The sequence below is a fragment of the Balearica regulorum genome, chromosome 6 (assembly GCF_011004875.1).
Source record: "Balearica regulorum gibbericeps isolate bBalReg1 chromosome 6, bBalReg1.pri, whole genome shotgun sequence".
In the NCBI taxonomy this organism is placed as follows: domain Eukaryota; kingdom Metazoa; phylum Chordata; class Aves; order Gruiformes; family Gruidae; genus Balearica; species Balearica regulorum.
The window spans coordinates 22548869-22568866 of NC_046189.1; the positions used below are offsets into that span (position 1 = coordinate 22548869).

Consider the following 19998-nt stretch of genomic DNA (forward strand, 5'->3'; position numbering starts at 1 on the left):
AACATTTTTCATTGACTTTGAGGAGAATTTAGACAAGAAATGTCAGGAGTGGCTTTATTTCCTGTTCACTTAAATCAAAAGCTTTTCTGTCATATTCCTGAGAATGCAAATAGACTAGACGGTCAATTTTTTTTTTATTTTTTTATTCCTTTGGCCTTAAGTCTCACTCTGTTTTGTAGGTTGTAAAGTTTATTCTGCCTGCTAACACCACACTGAGTCAAATCACAATCCTAAATACATAAGATTGAGTTGTGAACTTTTCATTTAAGTTAATGCCTGAACTATGTCATCTTTCTTTGACTTTACAAGGATCAGTTCTTACAAGAATCATGTTTAATATAATTCTTATAGTTAATGAATTGTCTTCTCTGATGGAAGATGGACGTTACCAGGTGCTTCTGGCAAAAATTTACAGCAAAATGGAGAAGATTGATGAAGCTATTGTTTCATTACAACAGGTGAAGGGGAAAACAAAAAACTTAAAGCTTGCAATGTCCTCACTTTTATCCCAGATGTGAATTTTGGGGAAGCAAGCCTCCCTGGCTTTTTGCTTTAATGTTCTATTTCTTAAGTTTCATAAGATACTGTAGGTATGATTATCTCAAAATTATGTTCTATAAAGTGTAGGTTATACATTATTTGATTGGCATCTAGTTGTCATAAGGAATATTTTGGAAAAAGTGTATTGGGATTCCATCTTGGAAGTGTTGAACACTATGTTGCTTTCAGCAGAGTTTTAATGTAAATTTTGAGGAAGCAAGGCAGTTTGAGACAGGTTGTTGAGGGGCAGAGATTGAGGGGGAGTTTGTTTTGCTTATTTTCATTGATGTGTTTCATAGTTGAGACATTTTTACCCACCTTTTTATTATTTTGGGGATTTTCATCTATAAAATGCATAGTGTGCTTATGGAACCTTTTAATTACATTATTTTAAAGTAGATAATATAAAATTGATTCCTTTGAAAATTTTTGACTGTTCACTCCTTTCCCCACACCAGGCTCGGGAATTACAAGCCAGAGTGCTTAAACGGGCTCAAATAGAACAGCTGGATGCAGTTCCTGCACAGAAACAGTTAGCGGCTGAAATTTGTGCTGAGATTGCAAAACATTCTACAACCCAGCGAAACTATGAAAAAGCAATTAAATTTTACAAAGAAGCTCTTGTTCACTGTGAAACTGATAACAAGGTCAGTTCATCCCTCTGACTATTTTGCGTTGTTTTTCCATTCTGTTTTGATATCTAGCAATACATTTTTCCAATTATCCACAGTGTAGAAATCTGTTTGCAATTATTTCTGCTTTATGATATACATAGAGCCTTGAACTTTCTCCCCTTCACTGCTTATGATAAAATAGTTGTACATACTGCTAATTTCTATCTCTTACACCAGCTCCTGATTCAAGTGGTGGTCTGCATGCACCTGAGTTGTCCATTAGATCATATAGTGAGCCTGTCCTCATGTACCAGTTGAGGACATGTTCGGTGTGGCACGGTAATGATGGAGATTGTTTCAATCTTGCTTGTTGCCTGTCCTCTAGAATGAAGTCTCAGTGATTTTGGTCAGCTCAGACAATTTCTTTCTCTTTTATATTTGTTTTAGCAGTTTTAGACTTTTATCTGGACTTGGTAGAATTCCAGTTTTAGTCACAAAATGTTGCTGTTTTGAGCAGTGATTATTGCACTGTTTCTCTCTTCCCTGCAGTGTCTCTTTCCCACAAATCTCTGCCTGTTGATAAGTGCTGGTAAACTTGAACTTATTTTTATCCCCCTCTTCCTTGTCCTGTGACAGCCCTGGGTTTTAGAGGAGAAGAGAAAGGCTAAGAAATTTATTATGAGCACCAAAATTAATTGTCAACTTTAGTGGGGTTTTTTAGATTAAAAATAAATATACTTTTTGTTAAACTTCCATGATTTTCTAGTATAAGTGTGCAGTATATTTAGGTGTATGTGAAGACTTCTTATTTTGCTGCTTCTTAGGGCACTGTTGTCAGATTCACCAGCTGCTAAATTATCAGCACATCACCTGTATTTAATACTTGAACTTGTAGGTTACAGTTTCAAGAATCTAGGTCTTTCCTAAATCTGCAATTTCAGCATCTTCGAGACAGGCTTTCCTCAAGGCATCTTGTAAGAATGATGAAGGAGAATAAAAATAAATTGGGAGAGGAGTAAAGTCAAAACATCCTTAAAATATTCAAAGGAGAGTGGCTTCCCCATTCTACCGTTAAGAGCGAGGAAACTGCCTGTCATAGTCCAGGTACAGCTATAGCTTTTGTGGTATGCCTTCCCAGTAATTCAGTATCAAACCCTATGTTGTTTTACATAGTTAAATCTGGTAGGTAATACCCTACCTCATTTCTATGACCTGGTAAGAGGCAATGCAGTTTCCAGATGCAGACTTGAAGTGGATCACAGATTGCATCAAGCACATCATTTCACAGTATCATTATTTTTTGGGTTACAGTTGAAAATTTAAAGGCCACTTCCAGTCAATAGAATCTAGTATAGAAGTCCAGTTTAACTGGCATTCTTCTCTGACTTGCCCAAGGCAGGAAGTGTTCCTTGACCAGCAGACTGCTTTTCGATCTTCCACTGTATTATGCACGTAAGAATAGTGGCTTGAAGAAAGCTTTCATAATAAAAATTCTTACATGCATGCTATCTCCATATCACTTCAGTGCTTACCTACTTGCCTTTCTGTTTCAGAATTATATACGAATGTTTGAATATGTAACTAACAGGAAGTAGGAAGAAAACAGTTAAATATTATGCAAGTCACCTTCATATCCTGAACAGACGTTCAAAACACTATTTTTGACTCAGGAGTGCCTTTCACGAGTGTAACTAGAGAGAGAATCGCGATGCAATTATAAACATCTCTGTTTTTGAAAACAAAATCAAAACACTGTTTAAAATTAAGCAGGACGGACATTGTTTACTGTTTGTCTGCTGCTAATTTTACTTTGTGATTGGTTTAACTCCCATTTGCTTCAATGGGAACTTGGTTAAACCTTGGTAGCTCTTGTGTCTATAAACTTTTCTGTGGCCTTTCTTTTTTTAATAGTCTATGATGGGACTTCAGCTTTAAGGATGCATGCTTAGCTACATTTCAGTTTGGTAATATTTATTCTGCGGCTGGGTCTCAGAAACGGATCCGCACACAGCCTTAATGTGGTAGGTTTGGAAACGCAAATAAGAAAACTGTTTCTGCTGGAATTTGCTTATACTCCGAAACTAATTGGTGAATTTAAATAAGGTATTTGCTTCTTTCAATGAATTTAAAACTACTTGCATTTATGTTGGTTTTTTTTTTTTTCCAAGAAAATTATTCTTACCAAAATACTGTAGTCTTCAAAGCCTTACTATCTGAGCAGCTCTGCTTTTTCTACCTCCAGAATATCTCTCTGAAGAAAAAAAAAAATTGTGCTTTAAGGCGAGGGAATAGGAATGGAAATTAATTAAATTACTTGACCAAAAGCCCACAGGAAACCACAGAGAAGGCTCTCTCTTTAGAAAAGAAATAAATTTTCCCTGAGGCACTGAAATCTCAGGTTAATACTTCAAAAAGTGAACCAGCTTTCTTTACCTTTGAATTACATATAGTTAAATCTTTTAATCTACAGGCGATGTTGGAACTTGCACGTTTATATCTTGCACAAGATGATACTGATGCCTGTCAACATCAGTGCTCCTTATTACTGAAGAATGACCAAGATAATGAAGCAGCAACGATGGTATGTGCTATTATACTAATTCTGTATCAGAAGTTTTTTGAGATTTGTGTGTCTGCAAAGTGATGGATCCATAAAATAGTACTTTTAAGAAAGCCTACAGCTTCTGATATAAAAAAAAAAAGTGAAAAATCCATTGCAGCTAAATGTTTTTCTGTTTATGGTGGATATTGATTCAATATGAAGTTTCTAGCAATCATAGCCTTTGTTCTATCTCAATGCAAAACTGTCTTTAAAACTACTAGTAGAGGAAAAAGTAGTAATAAACATGGTTTAGTGCATGTTCTATTAACAATTGACTAATGGTCAGGGAAGAATTATTTTTCTAGTACAGTAACATTAAAGCAAATATCTAAAAAAAATTCCGGAAGAAAAGAACTGCGTACTTAAGGTGGTTTTACATCCTTATACAATCATAGTTAATCATATTCCTACTTAACTATTTTTTATCACAGCTGCAGATTCTCTGTTCAGGACTTGTATAATTCTTGGCTTAAAAGACAGGTCAGACTGAGCAACTTTTGCTTTAACACATTAGGAGCAAAATGATTTTAAGATGGGAATAATTTATTTTCTTACAGCAATCTAACATCTGGAATTTAACCTAGTATGGTGCAAGTACAGGGGTAATAGCACTCTTAACATATGTTATTAAAGCTATTTATTAGCTACCTCTCAGTGGAGAGAAACTGAAATAATTTCTTTTATATCCACTGCTGAAGTGGGCTATCATTTTTCTTTTTCTGTAACTTAAAACTAACTTTGCTATTCTATGTGCTTAATTTGCATTTATAGAAAATAAAATCAGGAGTAAAACTGTGCAAGTAAAACCAAACGTATTTGAAAGGTACATCAAAGTGGTTTATTCTCTTTTAATTTCTACCTTGTTAAAAATTGAGATATGAGCCTGTACCTGCTCATTGTTATCCTGTGTGTCTGTCTGTAGTGTTTGTTTTCCAGAGAGTAATGAAAAACCCAATTCAGTTTACTACTTGTGCAATTCCTGCAGCATTTTAAAGCTATAGTTGCAGCTCCCAGAACTAGAATAATATTTTGTTTTGTTTTCTCTGAATTGGTCAATATTGTAGATGATGGCTGATCTCATGTTCAGGAAGCAAGATTATGAACAAGCTGTCTTTCATTTCCAGCAGCTCCTAGAACGCAAGCCAGGTGAACATTTAGCAGTGATATTTTTAGTTCTTTCTCATCCGTAGCTCTAATGAGATAGAAGAATAAATATCTAAAAAATACTTTGTTAAAGTATTTTTTTTATTAAAAAGAAATGTGCTATTTTAAATGTAGTGGATACTAAACCCTTACTGTATATAAAAACATAAAGCTTGTAGGGGAAGATGAGAAAATGATTTCTTATAGATACAGTAATTTACTTTGCTACAATGTAATGTGTATTGTTTACCTCAAGCTAAATGTAGCTAGGGTGTTATTTACCTGTAACTGTAAAGCACTTTCTTTTATGTTTAAGATATCAAGTGCATGAACACAAAGCTAGTGTTTTATTTCAAGATTAATAAAGGAAACTTGTCTCAGACAGGAATAAGTTTCTTTTAGCAATTTGCAAATCATGACCAGAGAGAAAGCTACTGAAATCTCTTAATTTGTACTATAATGAATGTAAAGCTTTCTAGTGGACTTGATGAAAGAAGTCATGAGAGTACAGCAAACGTTTTTGAGTGCTTTTGAAAATGAAGCACACTTATCTTTATACAGGGTTTTATAGAAATATTGCAAGTATCACTTGGTATCTTCATTCTTGTATCTGTGGTTTTTATGTAATATGACTGATTTATTATACCATATCATTTTCATATGTGAAAAAGTCAGGCTGTTTAAGCTATTCATACAGCAAATAGCTAGAATTACAGTGTCCTAATTATTTGTATATTTAGATAACTATGCAACTCTCTCACGATTAATTGATCTGTTAAGAAGAGCTGGAAAACTAGAAGAAGTCCCAAGATTTCTTTTAATGGCTGAAAAACATTCTTCCAGAACAAAGCTTGAACCAGGATTTCACTACTGCAAAGGACTGTATCTTTGGTACTTTCAGTTACAATTAAGATAAGGCTCGTTTGGTTATGTAGTATGTACTTAAATAGTGTGATAAGTAATATAGCACTACTTTCCTAATTACTTAAGGTACTAAGATTTTAGGAAAGGTCTCCTTTTCTCTTCTGAAATACTTTCCAATTATCTCCTCCTAAAATGAAGCTATTTTGTCTCTCTCTCTCTCTCTCTCATACATCTTCCGTATTTCGTGCTTGTTAAAAGGGATATTCATGCTGGTTCAATAATACAATATTACTTATTTTAAAATTTTAGAATTTATTAGACTGTTTATAGTCTGCAAAAGCAAGTTCGTTGCAATAGTATCTGTGCTGTTCAAACCTTGTATGATCAGTGTGTGCAAGTGTGTCATCTGTTTTTTAAATACTTGGGTTTCTTCTTGGTGTTTGGGTGGGATTTGAGACAGTGAATTTTACTTGCCCAGCTTTAAATATTTTAATTATCTGTCTAGGTATACAGGTGAACCAAATGATGCACTGCGGCATTTTAATAAAGCTCGAAAGGACAGTGACTGGGGACAGAATGCAGTCTACAACATGATTGAAATTTGTTTGAACCCAGATAATGAAACTGTGGGTGGTGAAGTCTTTGAAAATTTGGATGCTGACATAGGGTAAGTGAATGAAATAAATATTGCTTGGGTTTGTCTGTCATCCCCTTCCTCTGCTGCCCTTAATTTGCCTTAATTTAAATTGCTAGAACTTTGAACATCTAATAGAACATCTAATGCTTTGAATATTCTACTTAATATATTGTGAGAGACCATCTTAGACTGTAATAAGTTAGTCTCAAGCAGAAAACATAGAAGACTTTATCTGGAATCCTGGTCACTTGAAGTGTTAAAAAAAGCTTTTAGGTTGGAACTGCTGGTGTTATAGAAGAGAATCAATGTAGAATGCCTATATAACACAGCTGACTTGTACAAAATGGCATGCCTTTAGCATGTAATCGGTACTAACTTTTAATTAATTCAGTGTATATTAAAAAAATAAGCTTTTACAAACACTTTCTTTCTAATAACAGTAATTCAACAGAGAAGCAGGAGTCTGTTCAGTTGGCTGTAAGAACAGCAGAAAATCTTCTGAAGGAACTCAAGCCTCAGACTATTCAGGGTCACATTCAACTGCGAATCATGGAAAATTACTGTCTCATGGCTACCAAACAAAAATCAAGTGTTGAACGAGCCCTGAACACTTTCACTGAAATAGTAGTGGCTGAGGTTAGTAACCTGTCTCATTTCCTCAGTCTTCTCTTTCACACTTAAACATTTTTCTAACTAGTTTTGCAGTTTACATTCAGGAATTGTGGCATGTGTTAGTGCTATTTGTTCTAAGGGGTTTTTTCCTATTAAAAAATATTTTCTATAAAATTTGGAAAAAAAATTGGTTACATAACAACTTTTAGAAGTTTTGCAATTGGATTGCAAATTTATAACTCAACTAAATGCTAACATAGCCTATTCGCATTTCAATAACTGGCAATTTGGTTTGAGTTGCTGGGTTTGCTTTTCAATTTCCAGTCTTGCCAGCAGCATGCCTGATGACAAAAGTCTATACAATACCTTCATTCTGTAAGCAAAAACAATTAAATATCAACTGCCTTCATGTTCTTCATGGCAATTTGACAGAATTTAGATTCCAGGGCAAGATTATCCATCTATTCAAAATTAATCTTTTGATAAAAATCTTCATTACTTTATAGATACTTGTAGTCATTAGCTTTAGGATTAATAACGGATACTTTTGTTACCAGCACCTTTCAACTGATTTTTATTTAAGCACATGTAGACACAGTTCATCAGAATGCCAGGAAATATTTAAATGACTACTACCCATTAACTGTGTGCTAAACTGCTTCTTGTCTGAGCTCAGTATACTGATGCTTATCTTGTGTGTAAGGCAGTTCTGAGAATCACAAAAGCGTGTCCCGCTGCCTCCAGTACTGGCTTCCGTGCCCTTCTTGGAATTGTTCTGAGGTCCTGTGAATATCAGATGTTCTTCATATGGTAACACAGTTCCACCAGGAAGAATGCTGTAGTCTATTTAGTCTTCTCTTCAGGGTTACATAAAGTACAGCTTTAATCTCTTCATACTTCAGAGGTTATTGATCCATGCTAGGTGGGACTGTTCAGGGAGAGGAGGGATGAGCTGATCATTGTGAAAGAATCTATTTATTTATTTTTTAGTGAGTCAGGAATACTGAGGGGGGGGAAAGAAGTTTTTAAGTTAGCTGCTGATAGAACTACTCTGCATTTAGGAAGAAATTTTGGGATAGAGCCCCATTCTCATCTGTACCCTGTGCTAATAAAGGCAGGATTTTAAAAATCACACTTACTCCTGCACTTCTTACTGGTTGCTTGAGGTTCTTGCATAGAATGGTGGCTTTTAAGAATCCTGTTGTTTGTTATCTGTATCTTTTGAATACAGGCAGTTTAGACATACATTTTTAGGAGCTGCACACCTAGTAGTAGGAATCAGTGTCCCTGTTATTGACATTTGACAGGCACTTCTAACAGTAGAAAATGCCACTTGTAACTTCAAGTGAGTTCAGTTTCTATGTGAAGTATTTATTTGTGTATCAAAAGGATATATCTTAGTGGTATCAGAATGTTTCTTGTTGAGATGAAATACCTGTGGATGCTTTCAGCATTTCCTGAGCCTGAAGAAGATTGTTTTGAGCCCAAACTTATATTCAGCCTCTTAATTATTTAATGTGGTGTTTATCATGATTAGTTTTATAGAAATAATCGTAGCACTAGATGGAAAACATGTTTGTAAGACTGGATGTTCTATCTCTATTTCCTGAGATTTAGCTTAGTTTTCAGATACCTGGTGAAAGTCTTATTTTTTAAAAAATGTTAAAAGCAAAATAAAAATGCACCAAGCAGTCACTATACTTTTTACTGCAGAAGGATCATATACCAGCGCTTTTGGGAATGGCCACAGCCTACATGATCTTAAAACAGACTCCACGAGCCAGAAATCAGTTAAAACGGATTTCAAAAATGAGCTGGAATCCCATTGATGCAGAGGAGTTTGAAAAGAGTTGGCTTCTGCTTGCAGATATATATATTCAATCTGCAAAATATGATATGGCAGGTGAATTATTAAAACGATGCCTTCGTCATAACAGGGTAAGTGACTGCACATAAAAAGTAACCTTACTAACCTTCTATTTTAATTCATCTAAATGTTTAGTTTTCCTCTGAAACGTGGTTTCAAAATGTATTTCTTCCAATTGCCTGGTATTTCATTTATTAAGGAGAAGTAGACCAAAACAAGCCAGGAAACCAGCAATTTTACACTGGAGGGTAGTAAACAAACCTGTGAATGCTGTCTGGTCATTTTTATTCATATTTTATAATAACTTATGCAAGTTTTAGCTGAGGTAACACTAGAAGCTTAAAGTGTTTATGGAATGTCAGAGATGAAGAGATGTTATCTTCATATCTTAAAATATGTTTTTAAACATTTATGTTCATAACCCTGGACTATGTAGGATTTTTTTTCATGCTAGTATTAATCCTCTGCTGTGAAGATACTGTCTGGTTGCTTGTCTGGGGACAAGCTCTAATGTTTTTACCTCAGGGTTTCTAAGTAGGCACACTGCCCAATAGTCTGCATCTATGCATTTCACTTGCCTTCACATGAGGCACATCCAATAAATAGGCTGGCCTTTCATAGATCCTATGCTGCCACTTCAGGATACTGTTTATAGTGCACAGATTTACTTAAGAAAAGGACATGATGCTGTACATTTCTTTTTCTGAATTCATCAGTACAGAATGTAAGGATCATTATTCAGTCACATTGCTGCAACCTCCTTGAGAGGTAGACTTTTTTGAACTTGCAGTCTTTTTATTTCTAAATATAAAATTAAGAGGCAGCTACAACAGATCTTGGTATAATGGTATCATGTACTTCTGCAGAGATGCCTCTTAAAGTAGGATGTACTCAATTTCACTTCTACAGAAAATGAGTTTGCATTTAGTTAAGAAAAAATTCTACCTTAAGGTCGGTTACATGCTTGTCCAGATGGCCAAGGGAAGTTGCAAAATCCATACCGCTGGAGGATAAACATAAGTCATCTCCCAAAATAAGGCACATCTTGAAACAGATGGTCTGTTGAGCAGGTATATACCACAAATTACGCTTTGTTGCAGAAATTCTCAGGCAGCTCTAAAAACATAGCCTACCAAGTAACTTGTTTTCTTGCTCTGCTTGATATAGGAAAGAGGATGGCAAATTAGAAGTCTGCAACTCTGGTTCCTTAACAAAACAGCACAGTAAAGATACTGACTTTTCTCCAACCTGCGTGCAAAGCAGCTAAGCAGGAATTGCACTATACAAATAGATGTTGAAAATTTTAGATCTTAAAATATCTTGTTAATTCACAAGACAATATTTTGTGTGGTATTCTCTAATTTGGAAGATTTGATTAGATTAAGAAAACATGTTATTGTGATGAATAAGTTTTTAGGATTGTTTTTAGCAGTCAGAATTGAATGATATGTGTGTGTGTGTATATATATATATACACACAATTTAAGTAAATATATTAAGTGAAAACTTCATAGAAGCCTAGTGTCTTGTAATGTGGATTTTTTTTTTCTTTTAAAAGACTTAGGTTTGGTCAGTGAGATCCCAGTGAGCAGATTGTTTCTATGAAATTGGGGGTTCTTACTGATTATTCGTCTTGATTTTGAACTTTTTTGTTTGTTTATCAAAAATGAGAGTAAGAGTATGTTTTTAGCTTCATCTTCCAGGCGTTCCCATACTGCTTATCCCAATATGCTGTGATTTGAAAGCTTTTCATCAGTAGATTTTGGAAGCCTAGTTGGAAATAGTGAAGTTAATGATGGAATGTAATTTATATATCAGCATTTCTTTGCTCTGCCTATGTAAAAAAGGTGCATGTTTTCATTTTTCTCTTGAAAATATTTGACCTATTGGCAGCATGATAATATCCCTTCACAGTAAGGCTATACGGTAGTTAGGGTTTTGCTCATTTTCATATTTTTCTTCCCCTGCTTCATGTACTAAATACACGATTTGTGTATGAATTACAGTATCTTTCATACTAACTTTTATTATGGAGTGAGTTAAATTGATTTATATGTATGTGTAATACAAGCAAAGCTAGTATTTTCATCTAGTCCTTAATAGGTTTTGGAACCTGTTTTTCAGATGCTTGTGACTTGCCACTTGGAGTTACACAAAATGAAATATTTAATGGTTGATGATCCTTTGGGATATTTGTGTCTGTTTTTAGCTTTAATTGGAAAATTATAACATAAAACAGTTTCCAAAAATAAGGCTGTGAAAACATCTTTTTAAGAAAAAGTGAAACAAACTATAATTGTGGAAGATACAACACTTTCTGGCTGGACTTGATATGCAGCTGCTGTAGGGTTATTATTAACTGAGAGGGGTTTCTTCAGGGTTTCTGAAGGCTCTGAACATTTTTGAAGGAGTAGTTGCAGTGTCCTCAGTGATGAACTCTGTACTTGACTCAGAGTAACTTAGGAAGCTGCTGTGCAGATTTACATATAACTGATTTGTATTACAGGTGTGTTAAATCAAGACTATCTTGTCATCAAAGCTAGTACAAGTATCACTTATGTCTTCCAGTTGTACAGATTTGAAGTATTTAAGCAATTAAGCTGTCGGTATTATATGTAAGCTTACCTAAATAAAATTTTGAATGAATATTTATATTTTACAGTCATGCTGCAAGGCTTACGAATACATGGGATACATAATGGAAAAGGAACAAGCATATAAGGATGCAGCAATAAATTATGAGATGGCCTGGAAATATGGAAACCAAACGAATCCAACAATAGGTATGTGTATATATAACCTATACGTATGATTTCAGACACTACACTGGGAACGAAACAGCTACCCTTTACTGGAAAGACTGCTTTTAATTTTCCATAGAGATAGAGTATCATTGGTTTTCTTCACATAAAAACCACAGATGTTTAAAGGTGTACTTAACAGTCACTTGGAAAGCCCCCATGGCAAGAGGTAGCAGCTTTATGATATGTCAGAAGTTTCTGCTTACTGTTTTAGTACAAGGTTTTGGCTGAAACTGTTTTAGTTTGTTGTTTGTGAACAGCTTTCTCTGTAAGTACCGTACTTTTAATAAGGTATTTATAGTCATGCAGTATGTACTGTTTATAATAGAGAACCTTTTATAATAACCAGTATGTATTTGATGGTGGCAGATCATTGATTTAATTACTTCATTTTGATAATCAGACAAATCAGCTATTTATATGGATAAGGTTTTATATACCTGAGTAAGGATTTTAAAAATAAGTTATTTAAATGTCTTTAAATATATCTGGTTTAAAAAAGATGGTTAACTGAAAACATGGGATACTAATCAAGTTTCAGTTTGGATGGTTAATTGAAGTCTACACTAAACTGTCATATTTTTAGCCTATTTTAATGTAGGAAACCCTTTATGAAACAGATACATGGGATAAAATGTCCTTTCATACTCAACACCTAGAGCCTGTCTCTAGGTCCCAAGGTTTGTGATTTACACGAATTCTGTTCCAGGTTTTGGGCTATGCTTATGGCCTCTCAAAAATACATACTTAATGAGGTCTTTGATCTGTTACTTTTTTTTTTTTTTTTGTGCCCTAGGTTTTTTTAGTGTTAAGGTGAGATAGCCTTTGGCATCAACTGGAAAACCAGTGTTTTTTTCAACAAGATAGTAACTGTTAAACATATGAACTGCCATACGCTTTGTTTCTTTAACTGTAACTCCTGGATGTTGCAATGGTTTGGTTCATGATTTTTATCTAATGTGAGCTGTAGATTAAATTAGTGCTTTATTAATGGAACTAGACATTTTGCGATTTAGCCCCTGCTTTTTTAATACAATTAAATATATAAAAATGCACATGCATGGATGGATTGCCAAAACTAAACATTACCCTGTGTACTGTGAATCAAAAAATGAGGCGGGTCAAAGCAGAAGGAAGACTCAGATGTCAAAACAGAAATAAAAATGGCTGATAGAAATCTGACTTAGGTTATGTGGGAAAACCTGTAGATATCTAAGTATGAGTTTGGATGCAGTAATTTTACTAGTTCTTCCTGCTCCTGTAGACTGACCCATGAATGTCTTGGCTAAGTTATTACAGTTGATTAAATAAAACGTATTGGAAAGAAGAAGTTTTAATAGTAAAAAGGTGGAATTTCTTGAGTTTGTAGAGAACATAGATCAAGACTTCTGCTATTTTAAAACCCTGTAGAGGGTAGAAATTGAGCAAATCACAAAATCATTTGGTGTCTAGACGGGAGAATGCCTCAGTGAAATTAAACTGTGGAATGATCTTGCAAAAAGTTGGAGTATGATATTGAAGGTACTATGTGCACATTGTTTTCTAGTTTTGCATACAGCATTGTGAGAATTGTCATGCATTAAAACTAAAATGGTTAAATCCACAAAAACTGAATCTGGCACATAAAACTGTATAAACTGGTATCAGATCCTTCATTCTCATTTGCAAGTGAGGATAAGTTCATAAATGAAAGATATAAAATTTCAAATTTTGGAAATTGCATGCATAAAATCTTTTTTCCCTCAGTCCTGATCTTTGTCCATGCTGATATACTTGAGCTGTATCTTTTATGTTGAAAGTATCAGCCTATTGTGTTGCTATATGACTTAGCTATTTTGTGTGTTTGGGTTTTTTTTATCAGTGGTCTGCTGATAGTGGAACAGAAGAGCATTTTAATTCCCTAGTTTGTTTTTGCTATCCTGATTTTCTTATTTTATCCTTTAATAATGGAATTGCCTTTACAGAGGACAATGTATTGTAGGTCACAGTGAGAAACTCTGTGGGGTACCATAGTGATTGAAAGAGGACAACATTACGTATTCTCTGTAGTAACGCATGCTCTCCAGAATAATGTCTCCTTTTGATTCAAACGTAGCTATCAGTGTATAAAGGACTCTTATTTACTACTTGAAGTGACTTTCAGTAGAAGTTTTGATCTCTCCAGGCTTAGATGAGAGACTATTAGAAAACAAACATAGTGACTTTAGAAACATACAGTGACCAAAATGAATTTGAATGTGACATTTTCATTATTCAACACAAAACCTGAAATTGTTGCCTTTTTTTCCCCTTTTATTTACAGGATACAAGCTGGCTTTCAATTACCTGAAAGGAAAGAGATATGTTGATGCAATTGATGTTTGTCATAAGGTAGAATTTGTATATGTTCTTAACACTCTGTCTACTGTAGCAGCATTCTTTTACATAATGATCCTTTTTTTCCCTTGATTTTCAATTTCTGAAATATACAGCTTAATGTCAGAAAGATGCCCTATATAATAAGTTTGATTAAATTAAATATCCTCTACATAATCTGCTTTAGCTTGAGCTCCCTGGCCACCAGGCAAATAAGAGATGAAGTGGTTGGCTATCATCTGTGAAAGCATATTCATATAACCATAGAATGGTTTGGGTCGGAAGGGACCTTAAAGATCACCTAGTTCCAACCCCCCTGCCGTGGGCAGGGACACCCTCCACTAGACCAGGTTGCCCAAAGCCCCATCCAACCTGGCCTTGAACACTTCCAGGGAGGGGGCATCCACAGCTTCTCTGGGCAGCCTGTTCCAGTGCCTCACCACCTTGATAGAGAAGAATTTCTTCCTAATATCTAATCTAAATCTCCCCTCCTTCAATTTAAAACCATTCCCCCTTGTCTTATCACTCCATGCCCTTGTAAACAGTCCTTGCCCATCTTTCCTGTAGGCTCCCTTCAGGTACTGGAAGGCTGCTTATAAGGTCTCCCCAGAGCTTTCCCTCTTCAAGCTGATCAACCCTAACTCTTTCAGCCTGTCCTCATAGGAGAGGTGCTATTCAGATGGCAGCACCTTCTTTTGGCTCTGTGATTGCAACTTCGTAAATCCCTACAGAAATATATCTGAAGAAATTAATCAAATGTTAACATCGGAAGACACTGTTAAGAAAGTAATTTCCATTATTATCTTTGTATGGTCCAAACATAAATAGAGGAGGTGTGGAGTAAGAGGACGGGCTACTATTACAGGAGCAGAGTGAACATTGTGGATTAATAATTGTTGGTATTAATAATGAAATAAATTGTATTTGCTTTTTTGGAGAGAAATAAAGATAACTAGAAAGGACAAATTGAATGGAAGGATAAGGGAGAAGAGGGAATTGAAGGGCAAGAAGATGAAGAGGCTAGGATATAGTAAGAAAGAGCCTGAACGAGTGAAAACATAAGAGCAGTTTATTGCAGAGAAAGTATACCTAAAACCTTGGAAATGTCTCCAGCGGTCACTGTTCTGAATGCAAGCTACCCAGAGGCTTTAGCCCTTGACTCCTGTGTCTTTCACACCAAGGTGACAGGGCAGCATGGAAAGGAAGTAAGGTAAAGCTGTTTTTGACCTCCATACATGGTAGTTTCTAGCCATAGTTAAATATTTATGCCTTCTTAAAACAAACTTGTCATGTTGTTATTTTAGTTTTGGAATGTGTAAGCTCAGTGATGAGGGGGATAACCAAACACAGTATTCTTCCCTTTTAGACACAGACTTTTGGGTTGTTTTGTGTTTTGGCAGGTCCTTGAAGCACATCCAAACTATCCAAAGATCAGAAAGGAAATACTTGACAAGGCCCGTGTATCACTAAGAGCGTGAATTATTTTTTTTTTTTTTATGGCTCGTGGACTTGCTTGTTTAATCTGACTTCAGAAACTATGAATGAAAGTTGTGACGGAGACCATATCAGCACAAAAGTATCGTGAATATGATTAACTTAATTATACTAGAGATCTGGATTACTTTCAAGAAAAATCTGCAGCCCTGAAAGAAATTCTATTTCTTCTTATTCAAGAGAGAATACTGCTTACATGCATACTATGTAAAGCATCATCCAGCATCATATAAAAGTGTCATCAGCACTATAAAAAATGTTTTAAAGTATGTAACTCGGTATTTTGCTTTGTCCACTTGAAATAGCACTCAAAACAATAGCATATCCTATCTAGTGCAAGTGCATTGTTAAGATGCTGAATTTCAGTTCACGTAAACCCTTCGTTCAAAATTACAGTGTAATCTTTATTACTACAGATGTATTTCTAAAGTATGGCGGAGTTTTTTACATATACTATAAGCATGCTTTATTTTTTAACCTCTAAAACCAGCTATGTACGTTGTTCTCAATGTAACTTACATTTTTATTGAAAATCTAATATTTAAAATTAAGATCTTATGTAAATATTCAGTAAAGGCTTTTATAGACCATGCAAGTCTTATACAGAATGTATTTTCTACTCATGCTATCTATTATCCACCTGTCAGATTTCAATGAAGAGAAATGTTTGACATCTTCAATTTGGAGTGTTTAGTCTTTCAATATTGTATGCGTAGACAGCACAGTCATATGTGCAGATGTTAGGACTCATTTTGTTTAATCCATATAAAACACCTTTCTGGAGAAATCATGTTGTTTGCAAGAGATTTTGATCTTGTCTCCCCATACAGAACATACCTGTAGATCTTTAAGGGAGCAATAACATACAATAAATGAATGAAAGGAAGAAGGCTCATTTTTTCAGTAATGCAGAATTTTTGTAAAAACAAATGCCTAACAAAACCCACTGTTACACTGCTGTATTTGGTTTTCAAACAGCACTTGATGTTGTATGTATTTGACTAGAAGAGTATGTTTTGGCATGAAAGGGGAATTCTGAATACTAGTGATTAAGTTTCTTAAAATAACCAATTTCAGTTTCCTCCTTAGGTAGTCTTAGCTTTTCATGCTGACATTGTGTAAAGCCACTTTCACTTGATTTTTTGGTTTCTTTTTTATGACAACTGAATGTTAAGGGTGCAAAAGGGAGCTTGTTTACAATCATATCTAATCTTGCTTATCAATAACTGTGTGCTGTATCTTGGGTAACTTTATAGCCTTGTTTCCTAAACAGATTGACATGGATCATTTAAGCAGCGATGCTACCTACTGGTGGTTTCCAGGCTCTACATTCCAGTAACTTCTGAGCTGTTGGTCAGCTAAACTAAAATTAATAGATGTATCTCAGGACTATAACACTTCTACAAGTTTTGTATGAATATTAGAATGAGAAGATACCCAAATAAGCAGCCTCTCCTTCCCCAGGGAACCTTGAAACTTACACTGTAGCTTTATCCCTTCTGTTTGAGCGCTGGCAGTCAGTGTATATGTAACTGTACCGGGCACAGTACAGGTTCCCTGGTTTTTGCCTGCAAGTTGTGCAGCATGATAGAGCTCTGAGAAAGATGATTTAGGAGACAGGGGAAAAACTGATGGTATGGGAGAAGAATGACAAACATGGAAGGATCTGGAAAATGCTGAGGATGGGGGTGAGGGGACTATAAGGGAGCTGGGCTGTGGGGGTCAGTAGGCTATGAATTCTTAAACTATGCTATTTTGATTTATTTTTTTTTCCCCCACTGCTAAAAGAAGTAATACATAGGCCTTATGAAGGTAGTTTCTAGTAAAACAGCATTTCTTTGTACACAGCCCTATTCATACAGGATCAATGTGGTTTTGCTTCTTCAATAGCATTGGAAGAATCTCTAGCTGAAGTTTAGAATAAAAATAGGTGGGTTATATCAATATATGCCAGATGTATTCAAAAAAGGCAAGACTATTCTACATTGACTTGATTTTGTTATTATGAGCATAAGATGGACATTACCCTTTCATAAGATGGGTAACCGATCACATGATGACACTTAAGATACAGAAATTAGTTGATAAAAATTGAACTGAGACTTGGAGCTCTTTGTGGCTAACTTTTGGTGGAGAGCTTTATTCATATAGGTGGTTATAAGTAGTCCTTTAGACTACCAGAAGAAATAAATAGCCTTTCCGTGGTTTATGTAAGCCAATTTAAGTTTTCCTGTCTGTACTAAATCGGTTTTTTTTACTTTCTCTGCAGAAGGAATGGCTTTGTTTCAGTTTGCTTTACTCCAACTAATAGAGAGTGTTGATTTCAGCTTTTCCTCTGCTTTTACAATTTCTTATTTTAAAAATGCATGTCTTGATAGCTTTTTTTTTTAAGGTCCTTTCTTAATAAATGGCTTTGAATGGAAAAGACTCCTGGGATGGAGGGGATTCAGTAATGCTAATTTCAAAGAGCTGCAGTCTTTAGTGTTGCTTAGCAACCCATCTTCCAGTTTTGCCTTTGGTGAATAAAAGAGGAGAGTGAAGCCGTGGTTTCTATTGATTCATTCACTGAAACTGGAGATCCAAGCATCTTGTAGCTATAGCAACATAAGCCATAGGTGTCTATTCCTCTCCTCTCTTGCCCCCCTTTCCCTTGCAGGTACGTATCTTCTAGAGTATATATAAACATTTTTGGTAACAGTGTACTAAATACTTTTGGTTTAATTACCTACTGCTTTTTTTCAGATTTGTACCAATACTAGAGAGATGGTCTAGAAAGTATCATTAGGTGAAATAATTAGCATAATTAGCTAAAATAACTAAACTAGCCAGACTCTTATAGAAAATAAGAACAGGTTTTTCCCCTGTTTTTGGGCTATGTTTGACTATCATGAGTCACTTCTCAAATGTGGCTACAGAAATTTTTAGAAAGGTTCATAACTCTTGTTTAACAAGATTAAGTTTTAGGTTACTAGCCATTAGATGAGTGAGTAGCTTTATAAACGTAACGCTTCACACAGAGTTTATAGTGTTAGAGAATTTGTTGAAAATTTTCTGAAGGAATTGTCTCTGAAAGTGATCCAGGGGACATTTCAGGGAAGTCTCAGTAGTGGGGGTGGGTTCTGGCTCTTAGGAAGTTGATCATAAAGAACTCACTAGTGTGTTCTCTATGCAATGCTGAACAAGAAGAAATAGGAAAACAAGTTAAAGAAGAATTTCACTAGCAAGTACTTCTCCATCAGCTTGTGACTATGCCACTTCTTAAAGATCACTATTTTGTCAGTTTAGGCTTCTTACAACTGTGATTTTGATTTCTGGCTTCATTTACTCTGTGGTTTTACCTCTTAGTTCATCATGCAATGAAATCAGAACTTTTTTTTTAAAAAAAACTTACCTGCCTTAAAATATTTATTATTGAACTGTTACTGCAAAAACCCCATGCTTTTATCTCTGCTAAAACTTGGTTTGGTAATTATGTGACATGGTGTTTGCTAAAAAAGGAGCCAAGCAAATAGTCTAACTCTTGTTCTGAAGTATTTCTTTAAAAAAAAAAAGTCAGTATGCCTATTAATGCAGGCTTTATTCTAGAAAACAGGTTTTTTTAAAATGTTCACAATAGAAATGTATGCCTTACTTAAATGGTATGCTATGAAAAGTTGAATGTTGGCTGTGCACGTCTAAGATGATGTAGTACTTGGTACAGTACAGTTCAAAGGCAAAGGATTTTAACATGCTGGAAAGACCAGAATATATTAATTGTGATTAATTCTGGTCTAAATCTTCATTAATTAAGTGTTCCTGGGGAAGATGAATTTCATCATAGAATACTGAATACATTTTTATCACTGCTGCAGAATCAGTATAACTGCTGCCACCTCCCCATCTATTTCAAGAGCAAATTCAGGTACCTGCAGTTCAGCAAGCAGAAAGAAATCAACGTTGAAGTGCTGGGCTGAGACTGTAATTGTGCTACTTCTTTCAAATAGAAAGAAGAAAGGAGGACTCTATGCTATACTAAGGGAACTTTGTACGCATGTAACTTTTTTTTTCCTCCCCAAAATTAAACCACACTTTCATAAAAAAGCGATTTTTTTATTTATCCTTCTGGGAAACTTTGCATTGTAAAGGAAGGGAACTCAGTGTGATATCCTTTCTTTCAAACTCTGATCTCACCTCTGAGGGATTTTGTGTTCTGTTTCCCAGCAACGTGAGGCGGGGAGCGCTTGATCAACCCCATCTTACACAACATAACAGTGAGGTGATTGAAGAAAAAAATCAGAGCACCCTGCCGTGATGCTTAAAATGCAATCTGTAATTTGGATGTTAAAGCATGCATAGATTGCCGTGCCCCGCTGCGGTGCGCATTATGTAATTGTCTAAAAATTACATTTTCCTCGGGGTGCAGAACGCGAGGAGGGACGAGTGAAGCATTCCGCTCCACACGCCTGCCTGCGTGCGCGCGCTTGACTTCC

At 35.3% G+C, this 19998-nt stretch overlaps 1 protein-coding gene across 6 annotated transcripts in view; it reads left to right on the top strand.

The window, feature by feature from the left end:
* TTC21B (tetratricopeptide repeat domain 21B) overlaps window positions 1-16418 on the top strand; it is a 39804-nt gene extending 23386 nt beyond the window's left edge. For 4 of the 6 annotated variants that reach the window (XM_075756758.1, XM_075756761.1, XM_075756762.1 and 1 more), the window contains 11 exons: window positions 352-458; window positions 999-1187; window positions 3625-3735; window positions 4821-4902; window positions 5640-5790; window positions 6269-6430; window positions 6841-7036; window positions 8726-8950; window positions 11542-11662; window positions 13983-14050; window positions 15436-16418. In XM_075756758.1, the coding sequence (XP_075612873.1) occupies window positions 352-458; window positions 999-1187; window positions 3625-3735; window positions 4821-4902; window positions 5640-5790; window positions 6269-6430; window positions 6841-7036; window positions 8726-8950; window positions 11542-11662; window positions 13983-14050; window positions 15436-15513 (1490 nt within the window). In that variant the 3' untranslated portion in view covers window positions 15514-16418. Of the gene's footprint in view, window positions 1-351; window positions 459-998; window positions 1188-3624; window positions 3736-4820; window positions 4903-5639; window positions 5791-6268; window positions 6431-6840; window positions 7037-8725; window positions 8951-10046; window positions 10103-11541; window positions 11663-13982; window positions 14051-15435 lie in introns of those variants that run through there. The other 2 variants (XR_012836136.1, XM_075756759.1) reach the window with 2 other exon arrangements.
* Window positions 16419-19998: the final 3580 nt, after the last annotated feature.